This window comes from Podarcis melisellensis (assembly GCF_964234715.1).
Source record: "Podarcis melisellensis genome assembly, chromosome: 8".
Taxonomy (NCBI): Eukaryota; Metazoa; Chordata; class Lepidosauria; order Squamata; family Lacertidae; genus Podarcis; species Podarcis melisellensis.
Window position 1 is genome coordinate 86,066,835 of NC_138540.1, and position 26,005 is coordinate 86,092,839.

General features: G+C 45.5%; 2 protein-coding genes and 1 long non-coding RNA gene across 15 annotated transcripts in view; all 3 read left to right on the top strand.

Moving 5' to 3' along the window:
- The first annotated feature begins 1,501 nt into the window (after positions 1 to 1,501).
- Positions 1,502 to 26,005, top strand: part of LOC309375982 (uncharacterized protein) — a 33,610-nt gene continuing 9,106 nt past the window's right edge. For 4 of the 13 annotated variants that reach the window (XM_081922074.1, XM_081922087.1, XM_081922086.1 and 1 more), the window contains exon 1: positions 22,526 to 22,627. Coding sequence is in view for 3 of the 13 variants with exons in the window: in XM_081922076.1 (XP_081778202.1) it covers positions 3,200 to 3,310 (111 nt within the window). In the remaining 10 variants the exon portion in view is untranslated. The other 9 variants (XM_081922080.1, XM_081922081.1, XM_081922078.1 and 6 more) reach the window with 6 other exon arrangements.
- Positions 3,495 to 11,098, top strand: LOC309376003 (uncharacterized protein). The gene is made up of 4 exons (XM_081922130.1): positions 3,495 to 3,561; positions 3,813 to 3,895; positions 4,343 to 4,469; positions 9,426 to 11,098. The coding sequence occupies exons 1-4, from the start codon at positions 3,501 to 3,503 to the stop codon at positions 11,012 to 11,014; spliced, it is 1,860 nt and encodes a 619-aa protein (XP_081778256.1). The 5' UTR covers positions 3,495 to 3,500; the 3' UTR covers positions 11,015 to 11,098.
- On the top strand, positions 11,341 to 12,983 carry LOC309376248. Its single transcript, XR_014171108.1, has 2 exons — positions 11,341 to 11,990; positions 12,750 to 12,983. It is a non-coding gene; the product is annotated as an uncharacterized lncRNA (long non-coding RNA).

Consider the following 26,005-nt stretch of genomic DNA (forward strand, 5'->3'; position numbering starts at 1 on the left):
CAGGTTACATATGCTTCAGGTTACAGACTCCGCTAGCCCAGAAATAGTACCTCGGGTTAAGAGCTTTGCTTCAGGATGAGAACAGAAATCGGGCTCTGGCAGCGCGGCAGCAGCAGGAGGCCCCATTAGCTAAAGTGGTGCTTCAGGTTAAGAACGGACCTCCGGAACGAATTAAGTACTTAACCCGAGGTACCACTGTATGTACGTTTATCTAGAGCTTTAACATATCACAAGAAGGGTTTTCTTTATTTGGGAAAATAGGAAATATTAAAAGGAAAATGCTTTACAGTGGTGCCTTGGGTTACAAACACCTCAGGTTACAGACTCCGCTAACGCGGAAGCAGTACCTCAGGTTAAGTAATTTACCTCAGGATGAGAACAGAAATCGCAGGGCGGCAGCGGGAGGCCCCATTAGCTAAAGTGGTGCCTCAGGTTAAGAAAGGTTTCAGGTTAAGAACGGACCTCCAGAAGGAATAAAGTTCGTAACCAGAGGTAGAACTGTATTAGGAAGAAAAACTAAGAGAGTAACGCCGAAGGAAATGGGGTTGGGAAGAGGCTGGTGCGGTTTTAAGGCCGTGTTTGGCCTCAGAGTTCAGGTCTCGGTCCTTTCAAGGTGCTGCTGGCATCAAAATGAGAGCCAGGCTGGTGGCGAGGAAAAGGCCCGCCAGGAGGATGTCCTTGCAGGACCTTTCGTGCTCCTCCTGCTCCTGTTTCCGAGGGAGGGAGCAGCTCAGGGTCCCCCAAATAAGCCCCCCCCCCTCCGGGTGCAGAACATGCCCGGGGCTCCGGCTTTGCAGAGGGAGAGAGGCGGGAGCTGGAGCGCCCGGAGCGCCAAGGGTTAAAAGGAGCGGAGCTGGATTCCTAGAGAGGACCGGAAATCAAAGGAGAGAGTTCTCCCCCATCCCTTCCTGCAAGGAGGAGGAGGAGGGCTGTTGTCTCAGCTCCTTCTGGGATCCGGTGAGTCTCTTCCTCTTCTGCTTAGGTTGTGTTGGGGAGATGGGGGAGTCCCCAGGGGGCAGGGCAGCCAGGAGGGTCCCCCAAGAAGAGAGAGAAGGGGGCCTGGGGGCTCCGCTTTGCAAGGGTTCCAAGGAGCAGCGCAGAAGGCCAGCCACGGGGGCCAGGGTGTCATCCTGCTTAGGGACCCCCAGAGTCATCTAGCCGAACCCGCGGCAGCGCAGGAATCTCTTGCCCAACCTGGGGCTCGAACCCAAGACCCTGAGATCAAAGGGACTCATGTTCTACTGTCGCAGGTTTTTCCCCGTTAACACTACCAACTGCCTTATTCAGATTTCTTTCTGCAATTCGCGTGGCTCCTCCTGAGCTCCTCAGGGAGAGACAGAGAGCGAATGTGAGCTTGGTTTGCTCCACCTTGCAAGGGTTAAAAGGCACTGAGATGCATTCCTAGAGAGCACTGGAAATAAGTGGGGATGCGGTCCTCCCGAGCAAAACACCCCAAAATAGCCTTTCCCACTTTCCTAGCTTCCTCCCTGCAAGAGGGGGAAGGTAGCTTTCGTCTCCTCTGCAGGAGCTGCCTCAGTTTCCCTTCTGGGACCTGGTGAGTCTCTTTTCTGCCTTAGGGTGCACTGGGGAGATGTGGGGCGGATCCATGGGGAGCCTGCTCGTCTCCTGCAGGGGGATCCCCAAGTCAGGGATAGGTGGTTCTGCCCCCCTTCCTCTCTGCAAAACCTGGGAGGCTGCAAGTAGCAGGAGGTCTGCAACTCTTCTTCCTTTGCATCAAGATGCGGCTAGCTCCTTTGAGGCGGGGGTGGGGAGGTGTCACTGAGTCAGGAAGAAAAGGGCATGCAAAGGAACCCCGATGGGATAGAGGAAACAATCACGTTCATTAACCCAGGTGGCAGCCAGATGGACACATTTGGAGGTAGAACTAAAACCTTGGCCTCTATGATAAACAAAGTCCTTCCTTGTCACAATGCACACTTAGACCCATGGAACTACCATCCACAGGTGGAAGGGATGGCCACCAAGCCAGACGGCTTGAGAAGAGAATGAGGCGAATTCAGGGAGGAGGAGAGGGCTAGTGGTGGCTCCTGGCCACACAGTTGGAGGCAGCCATGTTTCTCAATGCCAGCTGCTAGGACGTGCAGGGGGAGAGAGTTATCCCTGGGGTCCAGCCCTGCTGGTTGGCTTCCCAGAAGAGGCCCCAGGTTGGCCTAAGTCAGAACAGGAGGCTGGCTGTCTTCACCCAAAAGGTTAGCAGAGCCCAACCTGGTGATAACAGAATAAAGGATGCAAGGAGGGAGCTACATGGACTGGGTGGGCAGAGAGGAATGGTGAGGGGAACCAGCTGGGGAACCCGCAAGGGAAGGAGGCTCTGGGCCAGGGGAGGGGTTTGGTGGCAATGATGAGTGGTCAGAGGAAGGAGGAGGTGTTTGAAGAGGTAACGAGGCTTAGTGAGCGAGGGGAATCTGTGGCAGAGAGCAATCTAGATCCAGAGGCAGGAGATTCGGATGAGGGAGGCCAAAAGGTAGGGATGATTCTGGCTGGTGAAGAGGAATAGGGGTCTCCCCTCCTCCTGTGACAAGCCCCCCCCCCCCATCATAATAATCAGTTACTTGATGTTCACCCAGAATTCCCATGGCGGATTAAAACAATAAATCACAATATTAGGCAGACTATAAAATTATTACAGTCACAGAAAGAAGGCAAATCCTATCTCTCTTTTTTTAACACTGTCTCTCTCCCCCCCCCCACAAGTTATTTGGTCCCACCCACCTGTTCTTTGGCCAGGTGTAGCTCTGGTCCTCAGCTGGGTAGCCAGGTAAAGATCTGGCCCTCAGAATTAAGAAACAGGGACCCACCCCAGGAGTGCTGGAACATGAGGCAGAATCAAGAAATAAATGTGCCCTGACATTTGGGGGTGGGAGGGACCCCCACTATTGCCTTGTGTCCAGATGACTCACTCATCCATTTTGACTTTTTCCTTCTTCTTCCTTCCTTCCTTCCTTCCTTCCTTCCTTCCTTCCTTCCTTCCTTCCTTTATTTTTTAAAGTAAGCTCAGTCTGAGTTGTGGTGCAGTCCAGCCCTGGTTCCTAGCAAGACTCATCCACGCTTGCCCGGGGAATATTTCTATTTACCTGACTGTGTATCAGATTTACCGGTATATCAAAAAAAAAATTTGCTTTTTAGGATTTGCTAAAACCTCTCATTAGGACAGGCAGAACTTGGCAGAAGACCAGAGATGGAGAGATGGGTGAGAGAATGTGGAGCGGAGACCAGTTCCCAGGCGGTGTCGCTGGCCGAAGGTTTCCTCCTGAGTCAGGCAGAGGAGAGAAAGCAGGCAGAGCAGCAGGTGAGAGAGACTTTCCTCTGGATACTCCCAAGGGGCTCCAGAGTATACATGAGGGAATCCCCCAATTTGCCCAATCTTTTTTTGGAAAGCATCCGAGTAATGATATCTGATACCCCTAAAATGTTTGTGTCCTTTGCCATTCCAGTTCTAATCTAATAGTTTTGAATGCTTCTTGCTCCAGGTTCCAGAAATGGGTCTGGATTCTTCTGAGGTAGAGAGAACTCCGTTGGACTCCAGAGAGAGGCCACTGGGTAAGGAGGAAGGAGTTTTTTCTCCCCCGTTTTATCACATGTTGTGGATTTTGAAACTAATCTGTGAATTATTCTCATCTTTTGGTGGAGGTCACAGGGGGCCAAGAGCCCAGAGGAGGGGAGATGTATTTTGGCACAACTAATATGTGAAATGGTTACTAACGTCTACATTTACGTGGCTACTCTTACTTTTTGGAAGGCCCACCTGTAGTTTTCCTTCTGAGTGAAGCATGCAGCTTTTTCTCTCGTAGGAGACCGAACGATGCCAGCAAGACCTGTTTGTCCATCTTTTCTTGGTGGTGAAGGGGAAGCTGCCCCTGTGGAAGCAGAGCAGGTAGGAGGAAGGAGCCATGTGGGGAAAGAGGATGTCATGAACGGGTTGGACACAGAGGAAAGGTGGGAGGAACGGCCAAGGGAAGAAGGGTTGAATGCTAAAATAGGCTTCTAGGCAGTTTACACACCACACCAAACAGTGGCCAGGATTCACCCCATCAGTCGCACAATGGGGCTTTCCCCCTCTCATCCCCCTGTCATTGCCCCCCCTGTGCACCTTGATGTTGTCTATAGGGCATCAGGAGGGTCCTCCCCACCCGGCAAGAACAGCACACAGGGAAAGAAGGAAGGGGATCCTTCCATGTGCCAAATGGGAATGTGGCCATAATGAAATGTGCAGAAAAAGAATCCCATTTAAACATAACATCAGTTAAGAGGCAGAAGACAACAGATCAAAGTGTAACTGTTCACCTTGATGTTGTCTAAGAGGACAACCTTTTTCTTTTAGGGTCCATTATGCTTTGAAGATGTAGCTGTGCATTTCACAGACGAGGAGTGGGCGTTGCTGGATCCTGACCAGAGAGCTCTGCACAAGGAAGTCATGGAGGAGAATCGTGGGATCTTGGACTCTCTCGGTAAGGCTTCCTCTTGGATCATTCTATCTGCTTTGAAATTCGAGACATATCTCTATGGGTGGAGCCTCTAAATTTTCGATGGGGCTCAACAGCAGCACCCACAGCCCCTGGGATTATAACACTCCCACAGAAAACATTGGATGGAAGAGTATTGACTGCTTCCCCTGTGAATATTCTTCCTCCAGTTCGGCCTTTTCATTTTTTTTTTATAGAATATTTATTAAGATTTTTTATAGTAATGCAATAGAAATGAAAAAATAACAAAAATACAAAATAAAAATAGTTAAAAACACACAAATTTTCCATTGCTTATTTTCCTTTAGCTTATTTCCCGGACCTCCTCATACCTCCCTTTTTTGTATTCCACTTCAGATTGTTGGTTCAGCAAATTCTTACCATTAAATTTTTACCTGTTTCTAACCCTTTTTTTTTCATATTCTCTTAAAGCATTACAGCTGGAAACCACTTAATTTCTATCCAACATCCTTCTAACATTCATTAATTTTGCAATATTTCTGTAGATAGTCTTTAAATTTCTTCCAATCTTCTTCCACCGACTCTTCTCCCTGGTCTCGGATTCTGCCAGTCATTTCTGCCAATCCCATATAGTCCATCACCTTCGTCTGCCATTCTTCCAAAGTGGGTAGATCTTGTGTCTTCCAATACTTTGCAATGAGTATTCTTGCTGCTGTTGTAGCGTACATAAAAAAAAGTTCTATCCTTCTTTGACACCAATTGGTCGACAATGCCCAGAAGGAAGCCTCTGGTTTCTTCAGGAAGGTATATTTAAATACCTTTTTCATTTCATTATAGATCATTTCCTAGAAAGCCTTGATCCTTGGGCACGTCCACCAAAGGTGAAAGAATGTACCTTCAGTTTCTTTACATTTCCAACATTTATTATCGGGCAAATGATAGATTTTTGCAAGCTTGACTGGGGTCATGTACCACCTGTATATCATTTTCATAATATTCTCTCTTAAGGCATTACATGCCGTAAATTTCATACCTGTGGTCCACAACTGTTCTCAGTCAGCAAACATAATGTTATGTCCAACATCTTGTGCCCATTTAATCATAACAGATTTCACCGTTTCATCCTGAGTGTTCCATTTCAACAGCAACAGTTCTGTTTCTAATTTTGATTTTTCCACCTGGAAGCCAATTTTCTTGTCCAAATTATATGCCTCCATTATCTGATAACAATGAAGCCAATCTCGCACTTTGTTTTTTAGTTTCTCAAAACTCTGCAGTTTCAGTCTATCTCCCTCTTGTTCCAAAATTTCCCAATATTTCGGCCATTTGGCCTCCATATTGAGCTTTTTCTGGGCTTTTGCTTCCATTGGTGACAGCCACCTTGGGGTTTTATTTTCCAATAAGTCCTTATATCTTATCCAAACATTGAACAATGCTTTCCTGACAATATGGTTTTTAAATGCTTTATGTGCTTTAACCTTGTCGTACCACAAATATGCATGCCACCCAAAAACATTATTAAAACCTTCTAAATCCAAAATGTCTGTGTTCTCAAGGAGCAGCCAGTCTTTCAACCAGCAGAATGCTGCTGATTCATAGTAAAGTTTAAAGTCTGGCAGGGCAAATCCACCCCTTTCCTTTGCATCAGTTAATATCTTGAATTTTATTCTGGGCTTCTTGCCCTGCCAGACAAATCTAGAAATATCTTTCTGCCACTTCTTGAAACAGTCCATCTTGTCCACAATTTGCAGTGTTTGAAACAAAAACAACATTCTAGGCAATACATTCATCTTTATAGCTGCAATTCGACCCAACAAGGAAAGCTTCAAATTTGACCAATTTCTAAATCTTTTTTCACTTCCGTCCAGCATTTTGCATAATTATCTTTAAATAAGTTCCCATTTTTAGCTGTCATGTTAATCCCCAGGTATTTCACTTTCTTAACCACAGTCAGACCTGTCTCGTTCTGAAACCTCTCTCTTTCCATCGGTGTTAAATTTTTCTCTAAAACCTTAGTTTTTAACTTGTTCAGTTTAAATCCTGCCACTTGACCAAATTCTTGAATTAGTTCTAAAACCCTTTTAGTACTAGATTCTGGCTTCTGTAACGTCAATACTAAGTCATCTGCAAATGCTCTCAGTTTGTACTGTTTGGCTCCGACCTGTATACCTTTAACCAACTGGTCCCTTCTAATCATGTTCAGCAGAACCTCCAGGACCGATATAAAAAGCAATGGGGAAATTGGGCACCCCTGTCGTGTCCCTTTTTCTATCTTAAATTCTTCCGTCACTGCATTATTTACAATTAATTTAGCCTTTTGTTCAGAGTATATTGCACCTATACCATTTTCAAAGCCTTGGCCTACCCCCATCCCCTGTAGGTTCTTTTTCATAAAACTCCAGGAGATGTTGTCAAAAGCTTTCTCCGCGTCCACAAATATCAGAACTGCTTTAGTGTTTATATTAACTTCTAATTTTTCCAGGATATCAATTATGTTCCTCAAATTATCAGACAAATGTCTTCCTGGGAGAAAGCCCGCTTGGTCTTTATGAATCTCTTCCATCAATACATTTTTCAATCTCTTGGCCAAAATGTCAGCAAAATTTTTGTAATCCACAATAAGTAACGATATAGGGCGGTAGTTCTTAAGCTGATTCTTTTCAGTCTCTGTTTTCGGTATAAGTGTAATATTCGTCTCTTTCCACGACTCTGGTGCCCTTTTCCCTTCCAGAATTTCATTGCAGACTTCCTTCAAAGGTTGTAATAACCACTCTTTCAAAGATCTATAATATCTAGAAGTCAGCCCATCCGGTCCTGGAGATTTGCCCAATTGCATATTTTGAATGGCACCTTCTACTTCCTGTTCAGATATTTTATAGTTCAACATTAGTTTACTTTCTTGGGAGATTTTTTGTAATCCATTTGTCTTCAAAAATCGGTCTATGTCCATTTCTTTCTGTGGCCCTTGTGAGTATAATTGTTTAAAATATCTCTGGAAACAATTTCTAATCTCAATTGGATTATGTATGTTCTTTCCTTCCACTTCTAAATTTGTAATGGTATTTAATTTTTGTCTTTTTTTCATTTGCCAAGCCAGCAGTTTCCCACATTTATTAGCTGATTCAAATGTTTTTTGTCTCATTTGTTTAATTTTCCATTCTATGTCCTGATTCATCATTTCCATATATTGTACTTGAGATAATTTTATTTCTCTCAAAATCTCCTGCGACTTTGGTTTTGCTCTCAATTTCTTCTCACTTTCTTTTATTTTCTCCAAAATTTTATCTTTCTTCTCATTTTGACTTCTCTTCTTTATTGCAATCTGTTGTATCAAAAACCCTCTCATAACAGCTTTGCTTGCATCCCAGATTACTCTTTTTTCTACATTAGTATTCATATTTATTTCAAAATAATCTCTCAAAGTTTTTTGGGCCTTTTTATACACTTCTTCATCTCTAAATAAGGTGTCATTCATCCTCCATCTGAAGGAGCCAGTTGATATTTGCTTCATCTCCATCCTTACAGCATTATGGTCGGAGCAAGTTTTGGGGCAGATTTCCACTTTCTTTATCTTTGGTGCCATTCCTCTAGTTACCCATATTTGGTCAATTCTAGTCCATGTCATCTTGGCTTCAGAAAAGAAGGTTCCTTCTCTCCCCAAGGGGTTCTTTATTCTTCAAATGTCCAACACTGTATCTCTTTTGCAGAGCTAAGTCAAAAGTCCTCTGCTTACCGATAGGCTTTCCACTGAGCGGCTTTCCTTGTCTAGGGGCAGTCCGTTCCCAGGTTTTAGGCAGTAGATTTTAGCTTCCTTTTCCCTTTTTTTGCAGGTAAATACAACTCAAACCTTCCCCCCTCCTCTCCTGCGATCTGGAAGGGAGACCGCTTTCCTGATGTTAAGATTTAAGTCTTTTCCAAACGTCTTTCCAAGTTTCCGCTTTACAGTCTCTTTGCTTTGATCTGTTTACAAGAAGGGAAGGCAGACTTCCTGTTTATACCTTCCCGTTTAGGTATCGAATTAGCTTGTTCTTACTCCTTTTAAATTCAATTTAATCCTACTCAAGGGTAGTTGCTTTCAAAGTCCAATTGTCCCAGGAAAAAGTCAGCGCTCTCTGATAACGACTGTGCGGCTTCACTCCGCGGAAGAAGCAGTCGACTCTCAGCACCGCGCTGCTCACCCCCGTCCCGCTCCGGAGCCCTTAAAAGGGTCCCTTCGCAACTTGGGGGGCGTAAATGCTGCCCGCCGAGTCCCCACGTTCACAGGCTTCCCCCGCCTGTGATTTTTAAAGGGCCCCCACTTTGCCGCAGCGGTGACACCCGATCCCGCGGAGCTGATCCCTCCGAGACTCAGAGGGAATCTGCCATTAATCGATGGCACTGACCCGGAAGTCTCCCAGTTCGGCCTTTTCAAAGCATGAAACACAGACAGATGGGTGGGTAATAAATAATAAAATTATTACTATCATTATCATCATCATCATCATGCCTACCCCGCTCCAAGATGGCTCCCCTTTTGCTGTTGAAGGGCTGGCCTGTCTGCAGCCCCACAGCCTCCCATCAGGGCCCCTTCACCAGGGGCAGCAGCACAGGAAGGGCCTCAGGAAAGCAGCCATGACTCCAGCCGGGCTGAGAACCATCTGGCCAGATGCAGAGGAGATGCACAAGGCCTTCTTACATGTAGGCTTCTAAGGGATTCAGGAAGTTTAAGTAGCTTCTGTCAGATTTTTTGTTTCTGTTCTTGCTTCTTTCTGTCATTAGTTGACTTAAGAGACAAGTGACATTGGAGATGGCACAGATCCCCTGATTGGGCCAAACAAAATCCACCCCAGAAAATAACCAGGCTTTTTGAATCTCAGGCAGTGAACCCTGCAGGAAGACCTCACATCTAACTCCCTTCAGTTCTTCCTGAATCACAAACATTAATTAGCACTGCTTTGGGACTCCATTGCTTCCTGAGGCTCCAATGTATTTCTCTCTCAGTTGCAGGTGGTGATGAATTGGAGCTGAAGAACGAGGGAGACCACGACAAAAGCCACAGAGTGGAGAAGTCCTATCCATATTCAGAGTGCAGAGAGAGCTTCAGTCAGAGCTCCCATTCCACTTCAAATCAAAGAACTCCCCTTGAGAAGAAAGCCTATCAGTGCTTGGAATGTGGAAAGAGCTTCAGACATAGAAACAAGCTCACTGTCCACCAGAGAATTCATACAGGGGAGAAACCCTTTCATTGCCAAGAGTGTGGAAAGAGCTTCAGTCAAAAGAGCAGTTTAACTACCCATCAGAGAATTCATACAGGGGAGAAACCTTATCACTGCTTGGAATGTGGAAAGAGATTCATTGACAGAAGCCAGCTCACTGTCCATCAGAGGATTCATTTGAGGGAGAAACCTTATCGATGCTTTGAATGTGGAAAGAGCTTCAGTCAGAGCACCCAGCTCACTTTCCATCACATACTTCATTCCGGGGGGAAACCATATCACTGCTTGCAGTGTGGAAAGACTTTCACTTGGAAAATAAGTCTCACTTCCCATCAGAGAATTCATACAGGTGAGAAACCCTATCACTGCTTGGAATGTGGAAAGAGCTTCAGGGAGAGAAACAAGCTCACTGTCCATCAGATAATTCATACAGGGGAGAAACCTTATCAGTGCCAAGAGTGTGGAAAGAGCTTCACTCGAAAGGGCAGTTTAAATTCCCATCAGAGAATTCATAGAGGAGAAAAACCTTATCACTGCTTGGAGTGTGGCAAAAGCTACTTTGGAAGAAGCCAGCTCACTGTCCATCAGAGAATTCATATAGGGGGAGAACCCTATCAGTGTTTGGAATGTGGCAAGAGCTTCAGGGAGAGAAGCACTCTAACTGTCCATCAGAGAATTCATACAGGGGAGAAACCTTATCAGTGCCAAGAGTGTGGAAAGAGCTTCACTCAAAAGGGCAGTTTAAATTCCCATCAGAGAATTCATAGAGGGGAAAAACCTTATCACTGCTTGGAGTGTGGCAAGAGCTTCTTTCAAAGACGCCAGCTCACTGTCCATCAGAGAATTCATATAGGGGGAGAACCCTATCAGTGTTTGGAATGTGGCAAGAGCTTCAGGGAGAGAAGCAATCTAACTGTCCATCAGAGAATTCATACAGGGGAGAAACCTTATCAGTGCCAAGAGTGTGGAAAGAGCTTCAGTCAAAAGAGCAGTTTAAATTCCCATCAAAGAATTCATACAGGGGAAAAACCATATCAGTGTTTGGAATGTGGCAAGAGCTTCTCTCGAAGAGGCCAACTCATGGCCCATCAAAGAATTCATACAGGGGAGACACCCTATCAGTGCTTGGAATGTGGAAAGAGCTTCAGTCACCAAGGCCAGCTCAATGTCCATCAAAGAATTCATACAGGGGAGAAGCCATATCAGTGCTTCGAATGTGGAAAGAAATTCACCCAGACCACCAATCTCACAATCCATCACAGAATTCATACAGGGGAGAAACCCTATCAGTGCTTGGAATGTGGAAAGAAATTTATTATTAAGGCGAAACTCAGGATGCATCAAAGAATTCACAGCAAGAGAAAACTATTTTAGTGCCAAGAATGTGGGAAGGGCTTCAGTCACAGCGCCCGTCTCGCTTCCCATCAAAGAAGTCACATTGGGGGCAAATTATAGTAGTGGCTGTATACAGATTTAATTTTAGGAGCCCTTAGTTTGTATGAGGTGAGAATTGCAGTTGGGTTCTTTGCCACATCTGGTGCCCCATAGTAATTCCTACAACGTACCCAAGAACTGTGACTTTCAAGTTTTTGGCCAAGGTGTTTAATGCCTTCTTCACAGTTTCCTTTCTCTTGGCAGATCAAAATGAGCAGGAGACGTCAAAGGTTGCAATTTGAATTGGGTTGCAAAGCTGGGACGATTGACTCAAAACCCTACAGTGCATTTTATATAACGGACTTTTAATTTTTATTCTTTGTATATCGTATTGTTGTTTTATTGGTATGCCCAGGGGCTGACACAAAGATCTATTCATTCATTGAACATTTTCTTTGCGTCATGCCTGGGGTGAGAGATAAGAATGATTTGGTGACACTGATGAGATGGCTGTCCATGCTGAACTTTCCTCGGAAGGACATGGGGTAAAATTTGTCATAGTTGATTGAATATTAGGTATTATAGATTTTGATTCTGTTCGAAGTGTCCTAGTACTTATTGCATTTAGCCTTTTCGATAGAATGTATTAGGCATGATTTTTGTATGCCTGCATTTTGTAATCCCCATGCCACCCTCCTGCACTGTGTAAAGCTGTGATGTGTATATTGCCTACCGTTACAGCCTTATCTGACCCTAGAAGGGCAGGTGATGTTTAGAGAAAGAGGGAGGAGTTGAACTAGCATCCGTGTGAGAACTCACATATCTCCTCAAAGGTTTTCACATCTTTTGGTACCAGGGAAGTCAGATATGGGATTGAAATGTCAACAGTCCCATGCAAGTCCTGGTTGCCATGGGCATGGTGTCAAAGTGAGACATATGCGACCCAAATGACCTGGTCACTCTGGGACACCGCAAGGTACCGTATTTTTCGCACCATAGGACACACTTTTCCCCCTCCAAAAATGAAGGGGAAATGTGTGTGCGTCCTATGGTGCGAATGCAGGCTTTTGCTGAAGCCTGGAGAGAGAGGGGTTGGTGCGCACCGACCCTTCACGCTCTTCAGGCTTCGCACACCTCTCCGCAAGCAGCGGGAGCCCAGCGTTGGGCTCCCGCTGCTTGCGGAGAGTTGCCAGCATGCCGAAGCCTGCGCGCGCTGAGATCAGCGCGCCCAGGCTTCGCGGACCTCTCCACAAGCAGCGGGAGCGCTCCCACTGCTTGCGGAGACTTGCCTGCATGCCGAAGCCTGCGCGCACTGAGCTCAGTGCGCCCAGGCTTTGCGGACCTCTCCACAAGCAGTGGGAGCACTCCCGCTGCTTGCGGAGACTTGCCTGCATGCCGAAGCCTGCGCGCGCTGAGCTCAGTGCGCCCAGGTTTCGCGATCCTCTCCGCAAGGAGCGGGAGCGCTCCCACTGCTTGCGGAGACTTGCCTGCATGCCGAAGCCTGGGCGCGCTGAGCTCAGCGCGCCCAGGCTTCGCGGACCTCTCCGCAAGCAGTGGGAGCGCTCCCACGGCTTGCAGAGAGCTGCCTGTTTGGGGGCTGGGGTCGGGGGAAGCTCTAGCTTCCCCCGCCCCAGCCCCGCGCCTGGGGGAAAAATAATTTCCCCCCCAAAAAACTGGGTGCGCCCTATGGTCCGGTGCGCCCTATGGTGCGAAAAATACGGTAATTTCAGAGGAGTCGATATCCACATGAAGCCACGTATCCCATGACCTGTAACCTTTCTTGATGCAAGTGGAAGAGTGTTGTGGCATTTTATGAGTCTTTCTGTGCTTTGTATATAATCTTTCTTCTGATATGCCTCCTGGCAGCCTTTTCGAACTAGCCGTTCTGCTGAACAACTGGTTAGCCAGGCTGTCCTATTGAAATAGTTTGAATAAACCAGGTCCCTGCAGGATGCTGAGATTGCTCTCATTCTATTGGTTCTGAGTTTTTGTTTCAAGTATTCCCTCCCCTGGGTCACGAACCAGTGATGTAGAAGCAAATTCTGATCACATGAGCAATTCACATACTTAATACTTTCCTTTCTTCTGTGAGAAGCTTAAGTCAAGGATTCCCTTTCTGCTGTCCTCCGATCATTAACAATGGGCGTATGCCAAGAGGAAAGAATCGTATCCACGAGGAAGAAGAGTTCTTGGTTCATCTTACGCCAAAGGGAGCAAGAGATGGACAAGTTTGTTTGCTTTAGGGTCCTCCAGGGTATCCCTTCAAAGATGGAAGAAAGGAGATGAAGGGAAATGCTAAGGGCAGAAATGCGTTTTAAGAGGGAATAGAATCTCATTGCATTGTTTCAATAAAATGTTGCAACCCAGGTACAAAGTTCCCATCCTCATTTCCGTCGCTTTTTCTGAGGCGGGAGAAGCAAGTTTATATAGTGACATCTAAAGGATACTAAATAAAGATTATTTGATATACAGCAGAAGCTGGTTTTTTAGCATCTTTGAACCTGAATGTTTCAGTTTTCGAATGCCGAAAACCTGAAAGTATTGTAATTGCTTCTGTTTTCGAATGTGGACCTCTCCACAGACGCTGAACATCTTCCGCTGCGTGTTTTTCCATTTTTTCTTTTGCGCCTGAATTTTCGAATGTCTTCCGGAACGGATTGTAGTTCTACATGGTGATACAAATACTTAATATGTAAGTTTATCTTGAGCTTCCACATATCGCAAGAAGGGTTGTCTTTCTTTGGGAAAATAGGAAATATTAAAAGGAAAAGAAGGAGGTGAGGACAGGTGCCCCACCTAGGCCCGAAGTCACCCCCCCAAAAATCAGGCCTCAAAACTGTCCAAAATTCACTTTCTGTCTTCTAAAAATCCGCAGCTAAAGTTTTCCTCTGCTTTCTCACAAGATGCTGTTGCAAAGGCAAACGGTTACTTTTATCAGTACGAGAGAGCTTCAAAAGGCTAATGAATAGGCTCTGTCATTGCCAAGAATACTCAGGCCTGGGAACTGACTCTTATCTCATTCGGTTGTAACACATCTTGAACACGCTGAACACTCCTTGACCCCCTTGGCTTCTCATCCCCCTGTCCTGGGAAGGGCGCCAAGAGTCCAAAAGAGTCCCAAAACAGGAGCTTTCTGTTCATGCTCAGGGGAACTCATGGGGCAGGACTCCTGAGGAGGAGGAGAAAGGGGAGGGAGCTGAAGGGGAATATATGCTCTGTGCAAATGGCTGTGAACTCGTGCTTGTTTTCTTAATCTATCACACTTGCTACTTCTACCAGCCCGGATGGTAGAAATAAAGCTTTTTCTCTGAAACTATTCCTTGAGTGTCTGTTGACTCCCATTTCCCCCGTCCCGGGCGCAAAGCTCTTCTCACCAGAGGCTAGAAAGGCTACATTTCGCTTTATCGTGGGACCTCGGGTTACAAACACCTCAGGTTACAAACACTTCAGGTTACAGACTCCGCTAACCTGGAAGCAGTACCTCGGGTTAAGAAATTTACCTCAGGATGAGAACAGAAATCGCAGGGCGGCAGCGGGAGGCCCCATTAGCTAAAGTGGTACCTCAGGTTAAGAAAGGTTTCAGGTTAAGAACGGACCTCCAGAACGAATTAAGTTCGTAACCAGAGGTACCACTGTATTAGGAATGTTGCAGGAAAAATCCGAGGGCTCCCTTGGACAAAACAAAGACACCAACCAGGATAACTTGGAGCAAAACAGCAGCCTGTAGGCTTGGCCTTTATTGAACTGTTGCAACAGGGTATTCCCCTCACGTGCAGGAGAGAGGAAAGACCCCGAAGAATAGTGTGCAAGGTCTTATAAAAACTTTTGAAATTCCCCTCCTCTAGATCAAGCCCACCCCCAGAAACATCATGCATACATTACAGAAAGGAGGGGTTGTGGGAGGCATATATCACAGAAAGGAGGGGTTGTGGGAGGCATATATTACAGAAAGGAGGGGCTGAGGGAGGAGTTGGTGGTAACTTGAGTGTCTTGTCACCTGGCTGGTTCCTCCTTTCCCCCTCCCCTTCCAGGAATTTCTAGGAGACAAAGGGGATTTTGCAGTTTCCTGCCCCCTGAGGGAAGATCTGATCAGTGTCCTTTGTTTGAATCCACTCCCATATGCAGGTTCTTTGTGATCTTGATTGTCTTCTGTCTGGGATCATCAGGGTTGGCATGGGCAGGGCTCCTGTTTATGTGCTGAGACAGTGAAGGGATTTGGCTGACCAGGACTAAATCACCCCCCTTTGTTAGTTCTTGTCATATGGAGTAAAAATAAAAATGGAACAGTGCAAATCCAATGTATGGTTGATTTTCTATGAATTTATAACAGAAATGTGGCGTATGTAGTGTGTGAGTGTGAAGTTTATACAAACAGAATGATTGGGGTGGGGGGGTTCCTGCTACAGTTCCCCCCTTCGGAGATAAGATTGCAAAGGTGGTTACTTTGCAATCCTTTTCTCCGCACAATTTAAGGTGGTAAATATTAACCTGCTATTCTCCGTCCCAGATGCGTGTGTCCATGTGAACTTGAAAGGGACTTGGATGTCATGCTTCTTAAGGATATTTGTATAGAAATATAACAGTGTAACAGTGCACATAGTTAGACATAGGATATCGCGTAAAATTAAAATTTTGTTGCTCAGTTACTTGTGGTATTTTAGCACCTTGGAATAAATATTTCTCTCAATAGTGGCATATGCTTTACATTTAGCAGGAAGGTCCACTAATGACTGAAAAATGCAGTTTGCTTTGCCCCCCACCATTTTTGTATTCTCAGGTGTCAAAGTAGTTCTTCTGTGGTCTCACACCGGCCTGGTGTAACAGTCTTAGCAATCCCTGGTGAATCCCCTTAGGGCTTTCATATTGACCATGTTGCCTGGCACTCATCACAGCTGGCACAGGTTTGGGCACGTCAGGAGTGAAATGTCCTTGCCTGGCCATTCCATGGGATTTTATTATTATTGGCTATGGTCTTGCAATCATGGGAAGTTGCTGACTTGCACTTCAAGGACCAAAAAGCTACTTGCAGCCTGGATACACTTGCCCAATTCAAACTGAGTCCAATTTGAATTTATCTTGCCCCATGGTTCTCAACTTTTCAAACCAATCTGTTAAAAGAAAACCATTCTTAAAAGGGCACTTGTCCAAATAAGTCAATTTAACTCTATAAGGGATTATTCCTGCTAAACCAAAGCATATCCACCTTCATGTATCTTAGAAGCTTCTCCTTGGTAAAGTGAGTTTTTTAGCACATTTTTAAAATGGGTAGGGAAGTTGGCAGAGCGCCAGGTGAAACAACTAAATGTGGTTATAAATTTATCTAATTCTAGACATTGGACTACATAATAGCCTGATCTGTAAAAAAAGCATAAAATGTATGAGAATCCTCCACTGGGGTGTAAGGAATAAGACATTAAACATAAAAACAATTATACACAAAAATAGTCACAAAAATAGCCCCCCCCCATTTGTGGAAATAACACACTGTCAGACACATTTCAACATTCCTACACAATAACACATAATACAAAACAAACTAATTAAGTATCAGTTACATATCTTGAGACAATTGTGATATATATATATATATATATATATATATATATATATATATATATATATATTACGCATGTATCTTGAGGTTCAAAAGTCAGAAAATGTCCTTGTAATTCCAAATGTCCTTGTAATTCAACTCCACCCCCCTTTGTCAGCCCCACTTCCCCGGCAGTCTATATCCTTTGAAAGAGATAGCTGTGGCCATATTGAAAACTTTGATGTCTTCTGTTGTGGTGGCGAAGGTTTTCATTGGATCTGTAGTAACACACTTGTAGAAGTGATATCCTGTAAGGGCAGGGTGGACTTAAAAGACACAGTTAAAATAATAATAAAACACACACATACAATGACCTATGAGGAACCAAAAATAAATAAATGCTAAGACACACAATATTTAAGAAACCTGAAGTAACCTGTTTTGGCATTCTAATGTCCCAAATGAAAATAAAAGAGTGTTTCTTGATGTGACAACATCAGTCAGAATGTTAATAGCAAAATACTGGGAAATGACTTAATACCAAGAAAATGAATGGCAATTTAAAGTTGTGCAAGTACCTTGAAGTAGCCAAAATGAAAGAATTAATAAGAAATGATCAGGCAAAGGGTAAACAAATACCATTCCACAAACAATGTTAGGTTGTGCTTCGCTTAATTTCGTAGACATCATGGAAAAACTGATTAAATAAATGAAAAGAGATTATTTGTAACTTAAAGCGTCAAAGGCACGAAGAGATGGAAGTCACAAATACAGCAGGGATTCAGACATGTTTCACAGAACAGGAAAGAAAGTTGCTGTGGGAGAAAAGAAGGGACAAAAACCTTTGTTATTGGGGTTCACATATCCTGTTAAAAGGGAAAAAATTATTTCATGTGAGAAGCCTGTCAGGAAATGCTGTTCCTAAAATGCACACAAAGTCTGTGATTTAAATCCCTTGGGGGGGGGAGTGCTTTGAAATTTACCTGTGAAAAGAATTTGGCATGTTAATCATGTTAGGATTTGAAACTTGGCACACCTTTTGTCTTGCGAAGCCCCTGGAGCAAAGGACACATTAAGGGTGATTTCCCTCAGTGGCTCCAAGTTTTACATAAGGAAATTAGGATAAATTTCCCCCTTCAGCCCAAGCTCCTCTCACTCCCTACAGTTCCCCCTCCTTCCTCTCTCTATCTCTCTCCCCCCCTTTGTTGCTGCTTTTAGCCTCTGTGCATGTGCAGAGTTCATATCTCAGCAAACCTTTTATACTATTGAAAATCTTGAAACCTTTGGCTAAATTACCATTTGAAGGGTAAGGAGTAGATTTAAAAATACTGTTAGATTTTTTAAAAAAAAAACTAAAAAAGAGAAACTGAGCAATTAAAGTATTCAATAAAGTTAGCAATTGTAGCCCAAGCAAAAAGGACTGCTTCCTTTATGTACAGGAAAGGGCTATCATTTTGTGTGATTTCCCTCTGGTCATTCACGGAACAATGCCACGCCCTTATATATGGGGGAAAAAAATGGCCAGAGAGTCAGAATTTATAGGATTTTTTTAACATTCTCAGTCATTTCAGCCTTACCATTTGCAGACAAATTTTTTTCTGCCCTTTATTTACAGGATAAATGGTCAAGACTCATATGTATTTTATGTGCTTAAACTTTGAATTGACTTTGAAGTTTGATTTTTTTTAATAGTAGAGAAAATGATACACTGTAATCACTCAAATGCTTGAAATTACCAGTTTTGCTTCAAAACATCACGGATTTTACCTCTCACCTTTTTTAAGAAAAACAAAGAGCAAAGTTGGGCTGAATTTCAACTCATCACATGCTTGCAGACACATGGCCCTCCACACAGCCACAAATTGGGAGAGCTAAAAGGGACCCTTGGGTCATCTAGTCGAACCCTAAATACAGTGTTCATAGCAAGATTTCAAAGCAAGATTTGCACTACCAAAAGGACATATACATTTAAATACAGATTTTCAACTGGGAAAGGAAACATCTATGCTCCTATCATGTACTAAGGAAGAGGAAAATAAAAGTACCCAACTTTACACAGAACCCTTTTAGCAGATCTTGAGATAGTTTGAGTGAATTTGCTTCCTTCAAGTTCCTAGAGAAATTATCTTTAAAGGAAGATTGAAGTGAACATTTTTCCTAAGAGGGAGAGGATCTCTTATAAAACATAGTTAAAACAGCCATAGATTTGATTTAAAAGGAATACAAAATTGACAGTTTTTTTTTTTTCATGAACTTGCAGAGGAATAGTAAGGCTAATCTATGCCCCCCCCCTGCAGTTTCCTTTGAAGGAAGCTTACTTGGGAGTAAATTTACCTGGCCCAGAAGTAAGAAGGAGAAGGGAAAAAAAACCCTGAAAGAGACAGAATGAAACAAGGGGGCATTTTCTAAGAAAAGAGGCCAGGAAGTCTTATAGAGACTGATATCAGGACTGGACTCAGACAATTTTGCTGGCTATGGAAGCCTCTACATTTAATACCAATTTTAATACCAATTTTCTTAGAAAGAACACATTTTCATAGGCAGATGCTTAATGAAATACATACACTGCATTTTAGCTTGAGAGAGCAGTTGGCTCTACTAGGCTTTTGCAGCAGAAACATTAGTTTCTTCACAGCACATTTCAAAATACTGGAAAAAAAATACTGGAACACGGATATAAACTCATAAACTCAAATGTTGCAACATAACATTATCTACCATCAACTTAAAATCATACTCCTCACTCAAGCTACTCGGAGGAAGACTCCTTTGAGCCTCTCTCAAAGAACAAACATTTGCACACTTCATTCTAATGATTTTTTTTTTCAAAGAAAAAATATTTATTTATTTTTTTTGTCTTGTTTAAGATTGATAAGGCCCAACATGGCTTCCTTAGATTTAAAATTTTTGAAGCAAGCTTGCAATTTAAAACTATGTGCATTTAAGAACAGTCTGTGGATGCCGGAGCCAATGTAAACACAAACACTTTTAATATTCCAAATCTTTGAGTACATCTCTTATCCTTTTTTTATTTTCAAGAGAAAACTAAGATCCCTAATGTGTGGGCTCTCAGGCTGGGCTGTTATTATATCTACTGCCTTCTGAGCACCATTAAATTTACGGTTTCATGTTCTAGCTTTAGGTTATAGTTTAACACCACAAATTTGATGTGTTCAGCTCTCCCTAAGGGTTCAAACCCTGATTTTGTTGAAGGATCCCTGGGGTGGCCACTGTGCCCTGGGTTCCAGGTGGTGGGCCTAAGCCACCCACTAAAAGTTACAATGGTCTCGTACTTTGTACTTGGAAAGACCATTTTGCCCCTTTATTTTATTATTTTATTTTTTTTTTTCAATTGGAGATGACAAGCTGGAGGCGCATATTAGAATCCTCTCTGGGGCAAAAAGGCTTCATGGAAGCCTTGTTGCCAGGAGGAGTCCAGCTAGGGTGTTTAGTGAGCTCCCATTCTCTCATATGTTATTATTAGGCTTTTTCTTTTCTTTTCATTAACGAAGTACGCTAAAGACAGAAAGAGTGGACGCACACACACAAGGGAGGAGGGGCAATGGGAAAGAAAGGGGGGACAGAAAAGGATCCTTTCAGTACTCAAAGTACCCTTGACTAACACAATTCCTATTTATCTATAAACCACGAATTAATTTCTGGAAATCTCAAACCTGAACCTGAAACAAAACCACGGGTCTCTGCCCGGAACCTCAAACCACGGGTCTCTCTCTCTACCCGGAATTCCTTTACCTCAGCGCTGCTTCCTACGAGTGAGCTCAAACGTCTGCCACGGGACACCTTGGCCCGTCTGCCACGGGACACCTTGGCCCGAGAAAGTTCCAACCACGGGACACCTTGGCCCGTCTGCCACGGGACACCTTGGCCCGAGAAAGTTCCTGCATATATATATAATCCTAGTGTGGGGCCCCAATTCCCCCCTTTACCCTCCACGACAGCCTCCTGCCTAGCCATTGAGGCTAAGTTCGGAACCCCTACTGGACGCTTGCGCAGTGCAATGCCAGATTAAGGCCCGAGAAAATGAAGGTTTGGAAAGGAAACAAACAACCTTGCGTTCTGACGTACCCGGGTCATCCCTAACAAAGGTCGCCAGGCAGCAGGGGCAGCTTTGTTTGCATTTTAGACAAGAAAGGAGAGAGAGAGAGAGAGAGAGAGAGAAAAGGCTTGGATGGACCCCTCTGGACGACTCCGAAAGAGGGATGTCAGAGAAAACAGTAAAGAGTCACGCTTTCCCGGACTTAATGCCAAGACGGAAAACGGGGGAGAAAAGGGATAGAGAGATTAAGACGTTCCTGGACGACCCCGAGAGGGAACGTCGGAAAACAGTAAAAGTACCACAATTTCCCCGGTCATGTCCCGCGTAAGAAATTGGGGGAGAGAAGGGAAAGGATTTGACGTTCCTGGACGACCCCGAGAGGGAACGTCAGACAGTAAAGTTCCGCGACCTCCCTGGCCACTTTCCGAAAGGGGAGAATCGGGGGAGAAAAGGGGAGAGTTTAAGACGTTCCTGGACGACCCCGGGAGGGAACGTCAGAAATGAAAGAAGGAAAGTCTGGCTGTCGTGGGGACGCTGCTTCTCCACCCCCCTCCCAATGTATTTACTTCAAACCATACTCACATTTGAAGATGTCCCCCGCGGATCCCGGGATCCTTTCTTTTTAGCCGGCTTGACCTCGCCTTTGCTCCCCCTGGTTAGGCTTTTGGTGACGATTGATTACCGCCCGCAAAGAGGAAGCAGGGAGAGGAAGAAGGATCCCTGGGCTAAGGTTGCCCAGTGGCGCCCGATCCCCTCTGTCTCCCCTCTCACCTTTGCAGGAGAACCAAGTGTCCCTGAGAATGGTCGCCAACTGTTGCAGGAAAAATCCGAGGGCTCCCTTGGACAAAACAAAGACACCAACCAGGATAACTTGGAGCAAAACAGCAGCCTGTAGGCTTGGCCTTTATTGAACTGTTGCAACAGGGTATTCCCCTCACGTGCAGGAGAGAGGAAAGACCCCGAAGAATAGTGTGCAAGGTCTTATAAAAACTTTTGAAATTCCCCTCCTCTAGATCAAGCCCACCCCCAGAAACATCATGCATACATTACAGAAAGGAGGGGTTGTGGGAGGCATATATCACAGAAAGGAGGGGTTGTGGGAGGCATATATTACAGAAAGGAGGGGCTGAGGGAGGAGTTGGTGGTAACTTGAGTGTCTTGTCACCTGGCTGGTTCCTCCTTTCCCCCTCCCCTTCCAGGAATTTCTAGGAGACAAAGGGGATTTTGCAGTTTCCTGCCCCCTGAGGGAAGATCTGATCAGTGTCCTTTGTTTGAATCCACTCCCATATGCAGGTTCTTTGTGATCTTGATTGTCTTCTGTCTGGGATCATCAGGGTTGGCATGGGCAGGGCTCCTGTTTATGTGCTGAGACAGTGAAGGGATTTGGCTGACCAGGACTAAATCACCCCCCTTTGTTAGTTCTTGTCATATGGAGTAAAAATAAAAATGGAACAGTGCAAATCCAATGTATGGTTGATTTTCTATGAATTTATAACAGAAATGTGGCGTATGTAGTGTGTGAGTGTGAAGTTTATACAAACAGAATGATTGGGGTGGGGGGGTTCCTGCTACAGTTAGAAAAACTAAGAGAGTAACGCCGAAGGAAATGGGGTTGGGAAGAGGCTGGTGCGGTTTTAAGGCCGTGTTTGGCCTCAGAGTTCAGGTCTCGGTCCTTTCAAGGTGCTGCTGGCATCAAAATGAGAGCCAGGCTGGGGGCGAGGAAAAGGCCCGCCAGGAGGATGTCCTTGCAGTGCCTTTCGTGCTCCTCCTGCTCCTGTTTCCGAGGGAGGGAGCAGCTCAGGGTCCCCCAAATAAGGCCCCCCCCTCCGGGTGCAGAACATGCCCGGGGCTCCGGCTTTGCAGAGGGAGAGAGGCGGGAGCTGGAGCGCCCGGAGCGCCAAGGGTTAAAAGGAGCGGAGCCGGATTCCTAGAGAGGACCGGAAATCAAAGGAGAGAGTTCTCCCCCATCCCTTCCTGCAAGGAGGAGGAGGAGGGCTGTTGTCTCAGCTCCTTCTGGGATCCGGTGAGTCTCTTTCTCTTCTGCTTAGGTTGTGTTGGGGAGATGGGGGAGTCCCCAGGGGGCGGGGCAGCCAGGAGGGTCCCCCAAGAAGAGAGAGAAGGGGGCCTGGGGGGCTCCGCTTTGCAAGGGTTCCAAGGAGCAGCGCAGAAGGCCAGCCACGGGGGCCAGGGACGCATCCTTCTTAGGGACCCCCAGAGTCATCTAGCCGAACCCGCGGCAGCGCAGGAATCTCTTCCCCAACCTGGGGCTCGAACCCAAGACCCTGAGATCAAAGAGACTCATGTTCTACCAACTGAGCTCCCCTGCCTTATTCGGGTTTATTTCTGCAATTCGCGTAGCTCCTCAGAGAGGGAAAATGTGAGCTTGGTTTGCTCCACCTTGCAAAGGTTAAAAGCAACTGAGATTAATATTCCTAGAGAAGACAGAAAAATAAGGTGGAGATGCGGTCCTCCGGAGCAAAAGCCCCTCCCACTTTCCCAGCTTCCTCCCTGCAAGTGGGGGAATGTGGTTTTCGTCTCTGCAGGAGCTGCCTCAGTTTCCCTTCAGGGACCTGGTGAGTTTCCTCTCTTTTCTGCCTTAGGGTGCACTGGGGAAAAGTGGGGCGGGTCCATGGGGAGCCTGCTCGTCTCCTGCAGGGGGGTCCCCAAGCCAGGGATAAGAGGTTCTGCCCCCCTTCCTCTCTGCAAAACCAGGGAGGCTGCAAGTAGCAGGTCTGCAACTCTCGTTTTCCTTTGCATCAAGATGCGGCTAGCTCCTTTGAGGCGGGGATGGGGAGGTGTCACTGAGTCAGGAAGAAAAGGGCATGCAAAGGAACCCCGATGGGATTGAGGAAACAGTCACGTTCATTAACCCAGGTGGCAGCCAGGTGGACACATTTGGAGGTAGGAATAAAACCTTGGGCTCTGTGATAAATAAAGTCCTTCCTTGTCACAATGCACACTTAGACCCATGGAACTGCCATCCACATGAGGAAGGGATGGCCACCAAGCCAGAGGGCATGAGAAGAGGATGAGGCCAATTCAGGGAGGAGTAGAGGTCTAGTGGTGGCTCCTGGCCCCACAGTTGGAGGCAGCCATGCTTCTGAATGCCAGCTGCTGGGAAGTGCAGGGGGAGAGAGTTATCCCTGGGCTCCAGCCCTGCTGGTGGGCTTCCCAGAAGAGGCGCCAGGTTGGCCTCAGTGAGAACAGGAGGCTGGACTGTCTTCACCCAAAAGGTTAGCAGAGCCCAACCTGGTGATAACAGAATAAAGAATGCAAGGAGGGAGCTGCATGGACTGGGTGGGCAGAGAGGAATGGTGAGGGGAACCAGCTGGGGAACCCGCAAGGGAAGGAGGCTCTGGGCCAGGCGAGGGGTTTGGGGACAATGATGAGTGGTCAGAGGGAGGAGGAGTTGTCTGAAGAGGTAACGGGGCTTAGTGAGCGAGGGGAATCTGTGGCAGAGAGCAATCTAGATCCAGAGGCAGGAGATTCGGATGAGGGAGGCCAAAAGGTAGGGATGATTCTGGCTGGTGAAGAGGAATAGGGGTCTCCCCTCCTCCTGTGACAAGCTCCCCCCCATCATTATAATCAGTAACTTGATGTTCACCCAGAATTCCCATGGCGGATTAAAACAATAAATCACAATATTAGGCAGAGTATAAAATTATTACAGTCACAGAAAGAAGGCAAATCCTGTATCTCTCTTTTTTAAACACTGTCCTTTGGCCCCCCACACAAGTTATTTGGTCCCACCCACCTGTTCTTTGGCCAGGTGAAGTTCTGGCCCTCAGAATAAAGAAAGAGGGACCCACCCCAGGAGTTTTGAGAATGTGGGAGACTGCAAGTGCTGGAACGTGAGGCAGCGCGAACGGCAATGGCTGCCAGCTCCTGAACGGGAGAGGGTAGCTCCGTTGAAACGGGTCGCCCGCTACGGCGAAGCGGGGGCCCATCCAGAAAAACCACGGGCAGCAGAAGCCTGTGGTCCTGAGACCCGGCGGGCGCCAAAAGCAGCCCCTAAAACGACGAAGGGACCCCGTAAGGGGCTCCGGACCGCGGAGGGGGTAGCGGCGCTGTGGGTCGTTGCGCGATCAACGGAGCGAAGCCGCGTCGCTGTTGCCGGTGAGCGCTGACCTTTCTTCTTGAAACTGCTAACTTTGGAAAGCAACAACCCGTGAGTAATTTGGACACTATACTTCTAAAGCCTCTAAAAATTGTGAATTTGGCTGAAAGCGGAGTGACGAAAAACAGGAAGTCCGTCTTCCGCTGACACTGAACTTGAAAGTAAAGAGCAGGAGGAGTGGAGACAAAGAGTAATTTTTTGCATTGACTGATCTGGCATCTATTTAAACTGTTGTTTCTGGCTGATTTAAAGACTTTAAGTGGCTGTTTTTTGGACCTTCATTGAGACAAGGGTACCTGTCTTCTGTTGATCTATTGGATTACAAATAAGAGTAAGAAACCCAGGTACTGGAGCTGCCTGAGTAACTGAGCAGTCAGCCTGCAAGCTTTGGATACTTTGAATCTGAACTTTGGAACATACTGAGTTTGAATTTGTTACTTTGAAACACTTGTGGTCTAAGCACTTTTGGAAACAATGTTTGGCTTTAAGTTTTAACTCTGCTAAAACTTATCTTTGTGAAGATCTTTGGAGATCAATTCAGACTTACTAACTTCAATTGGATTGGACTTCCTCCCCAAAGACATTCTAAGCTCCACCTAGAGGATTTTTGGATTTACAGCAGTGACTTTGTTTTACTTTCTCTTTCCCGGCCTCCTGTTTGAGTGTTACCATCTGGGCTCTTACTTTCTCATGGGAACAATTCAGTTTGACCTTGGCTTTTAGATAACTTTGGAATGAGTGGAACAAGAAAAAGGGGAAGAACCAGACAAACAACGTTAACTTTACCGACAGTCTCACAGCGTAGATCATCTGTGCCTGCCTTGCCTACTACTTTGCCTCCTGAGGCAGAAGCGGCCTCCCTGCTACAATCAGGGGAGGGAGAAACTGAGGAATTACAATTGGAAGATATGGCCTCAGGAGCAAGTGGCACTATTTTGGAGAAAATTTTTGAAAAATTGGAGGCTCTGGACAGAAAGGCTGACCAGCAATCAGCTAAAATTGACTTAAACACAGAAAGTTTAAATAGACTAACTGGACAAGTTGCACAGAATGTTCAATCTATTGGAGAATTGAAGGAGGCTGTAGGTGAAAATCGGAAACTGGCGGAAGACACTAGCCAAAGATTGGGACAGCTTGAAAAAGAAGTAAGACCACTCAGCAAACAAGTAGGAGAACACCAGATCTATTTTTCCATGACAGAACTTCGGAACAGGGAGGCCAATTTAAGGATACGCTCAATTCCAGAAGTGGAAGAAGGTAACTTAACTGAGTTCCTTACCAAGG

What these genes read in the sequence shown, in the direction of transcription:
- LOC309376003 (XM_081922130.1), top strand. Translation starts at nt 3,501, where the DNA reads ATGGGTCTGGATTCTTCTGAGGTAGAGAGAACTCCGTTGGACTCCAGA. An exon ending in CTCCAGAGAGAGGCCACTGG is followed by an intron (nt 3,562 to 3,812) that starts GTAAGGAGGAAG and finishes TTTCTCTCGTAG; the next exon opens with GAGACCGAACGATGCCAGCA. An exon ending in TGGGATCTTGGACTCTCTCG is followed by an intron (nt 4,470 to 9,425) that starts GTAAGGCTTCCT and finishes TTTCTCTCTCAG; the next exon opens with TTGCAGGTGGTGATGAATTG.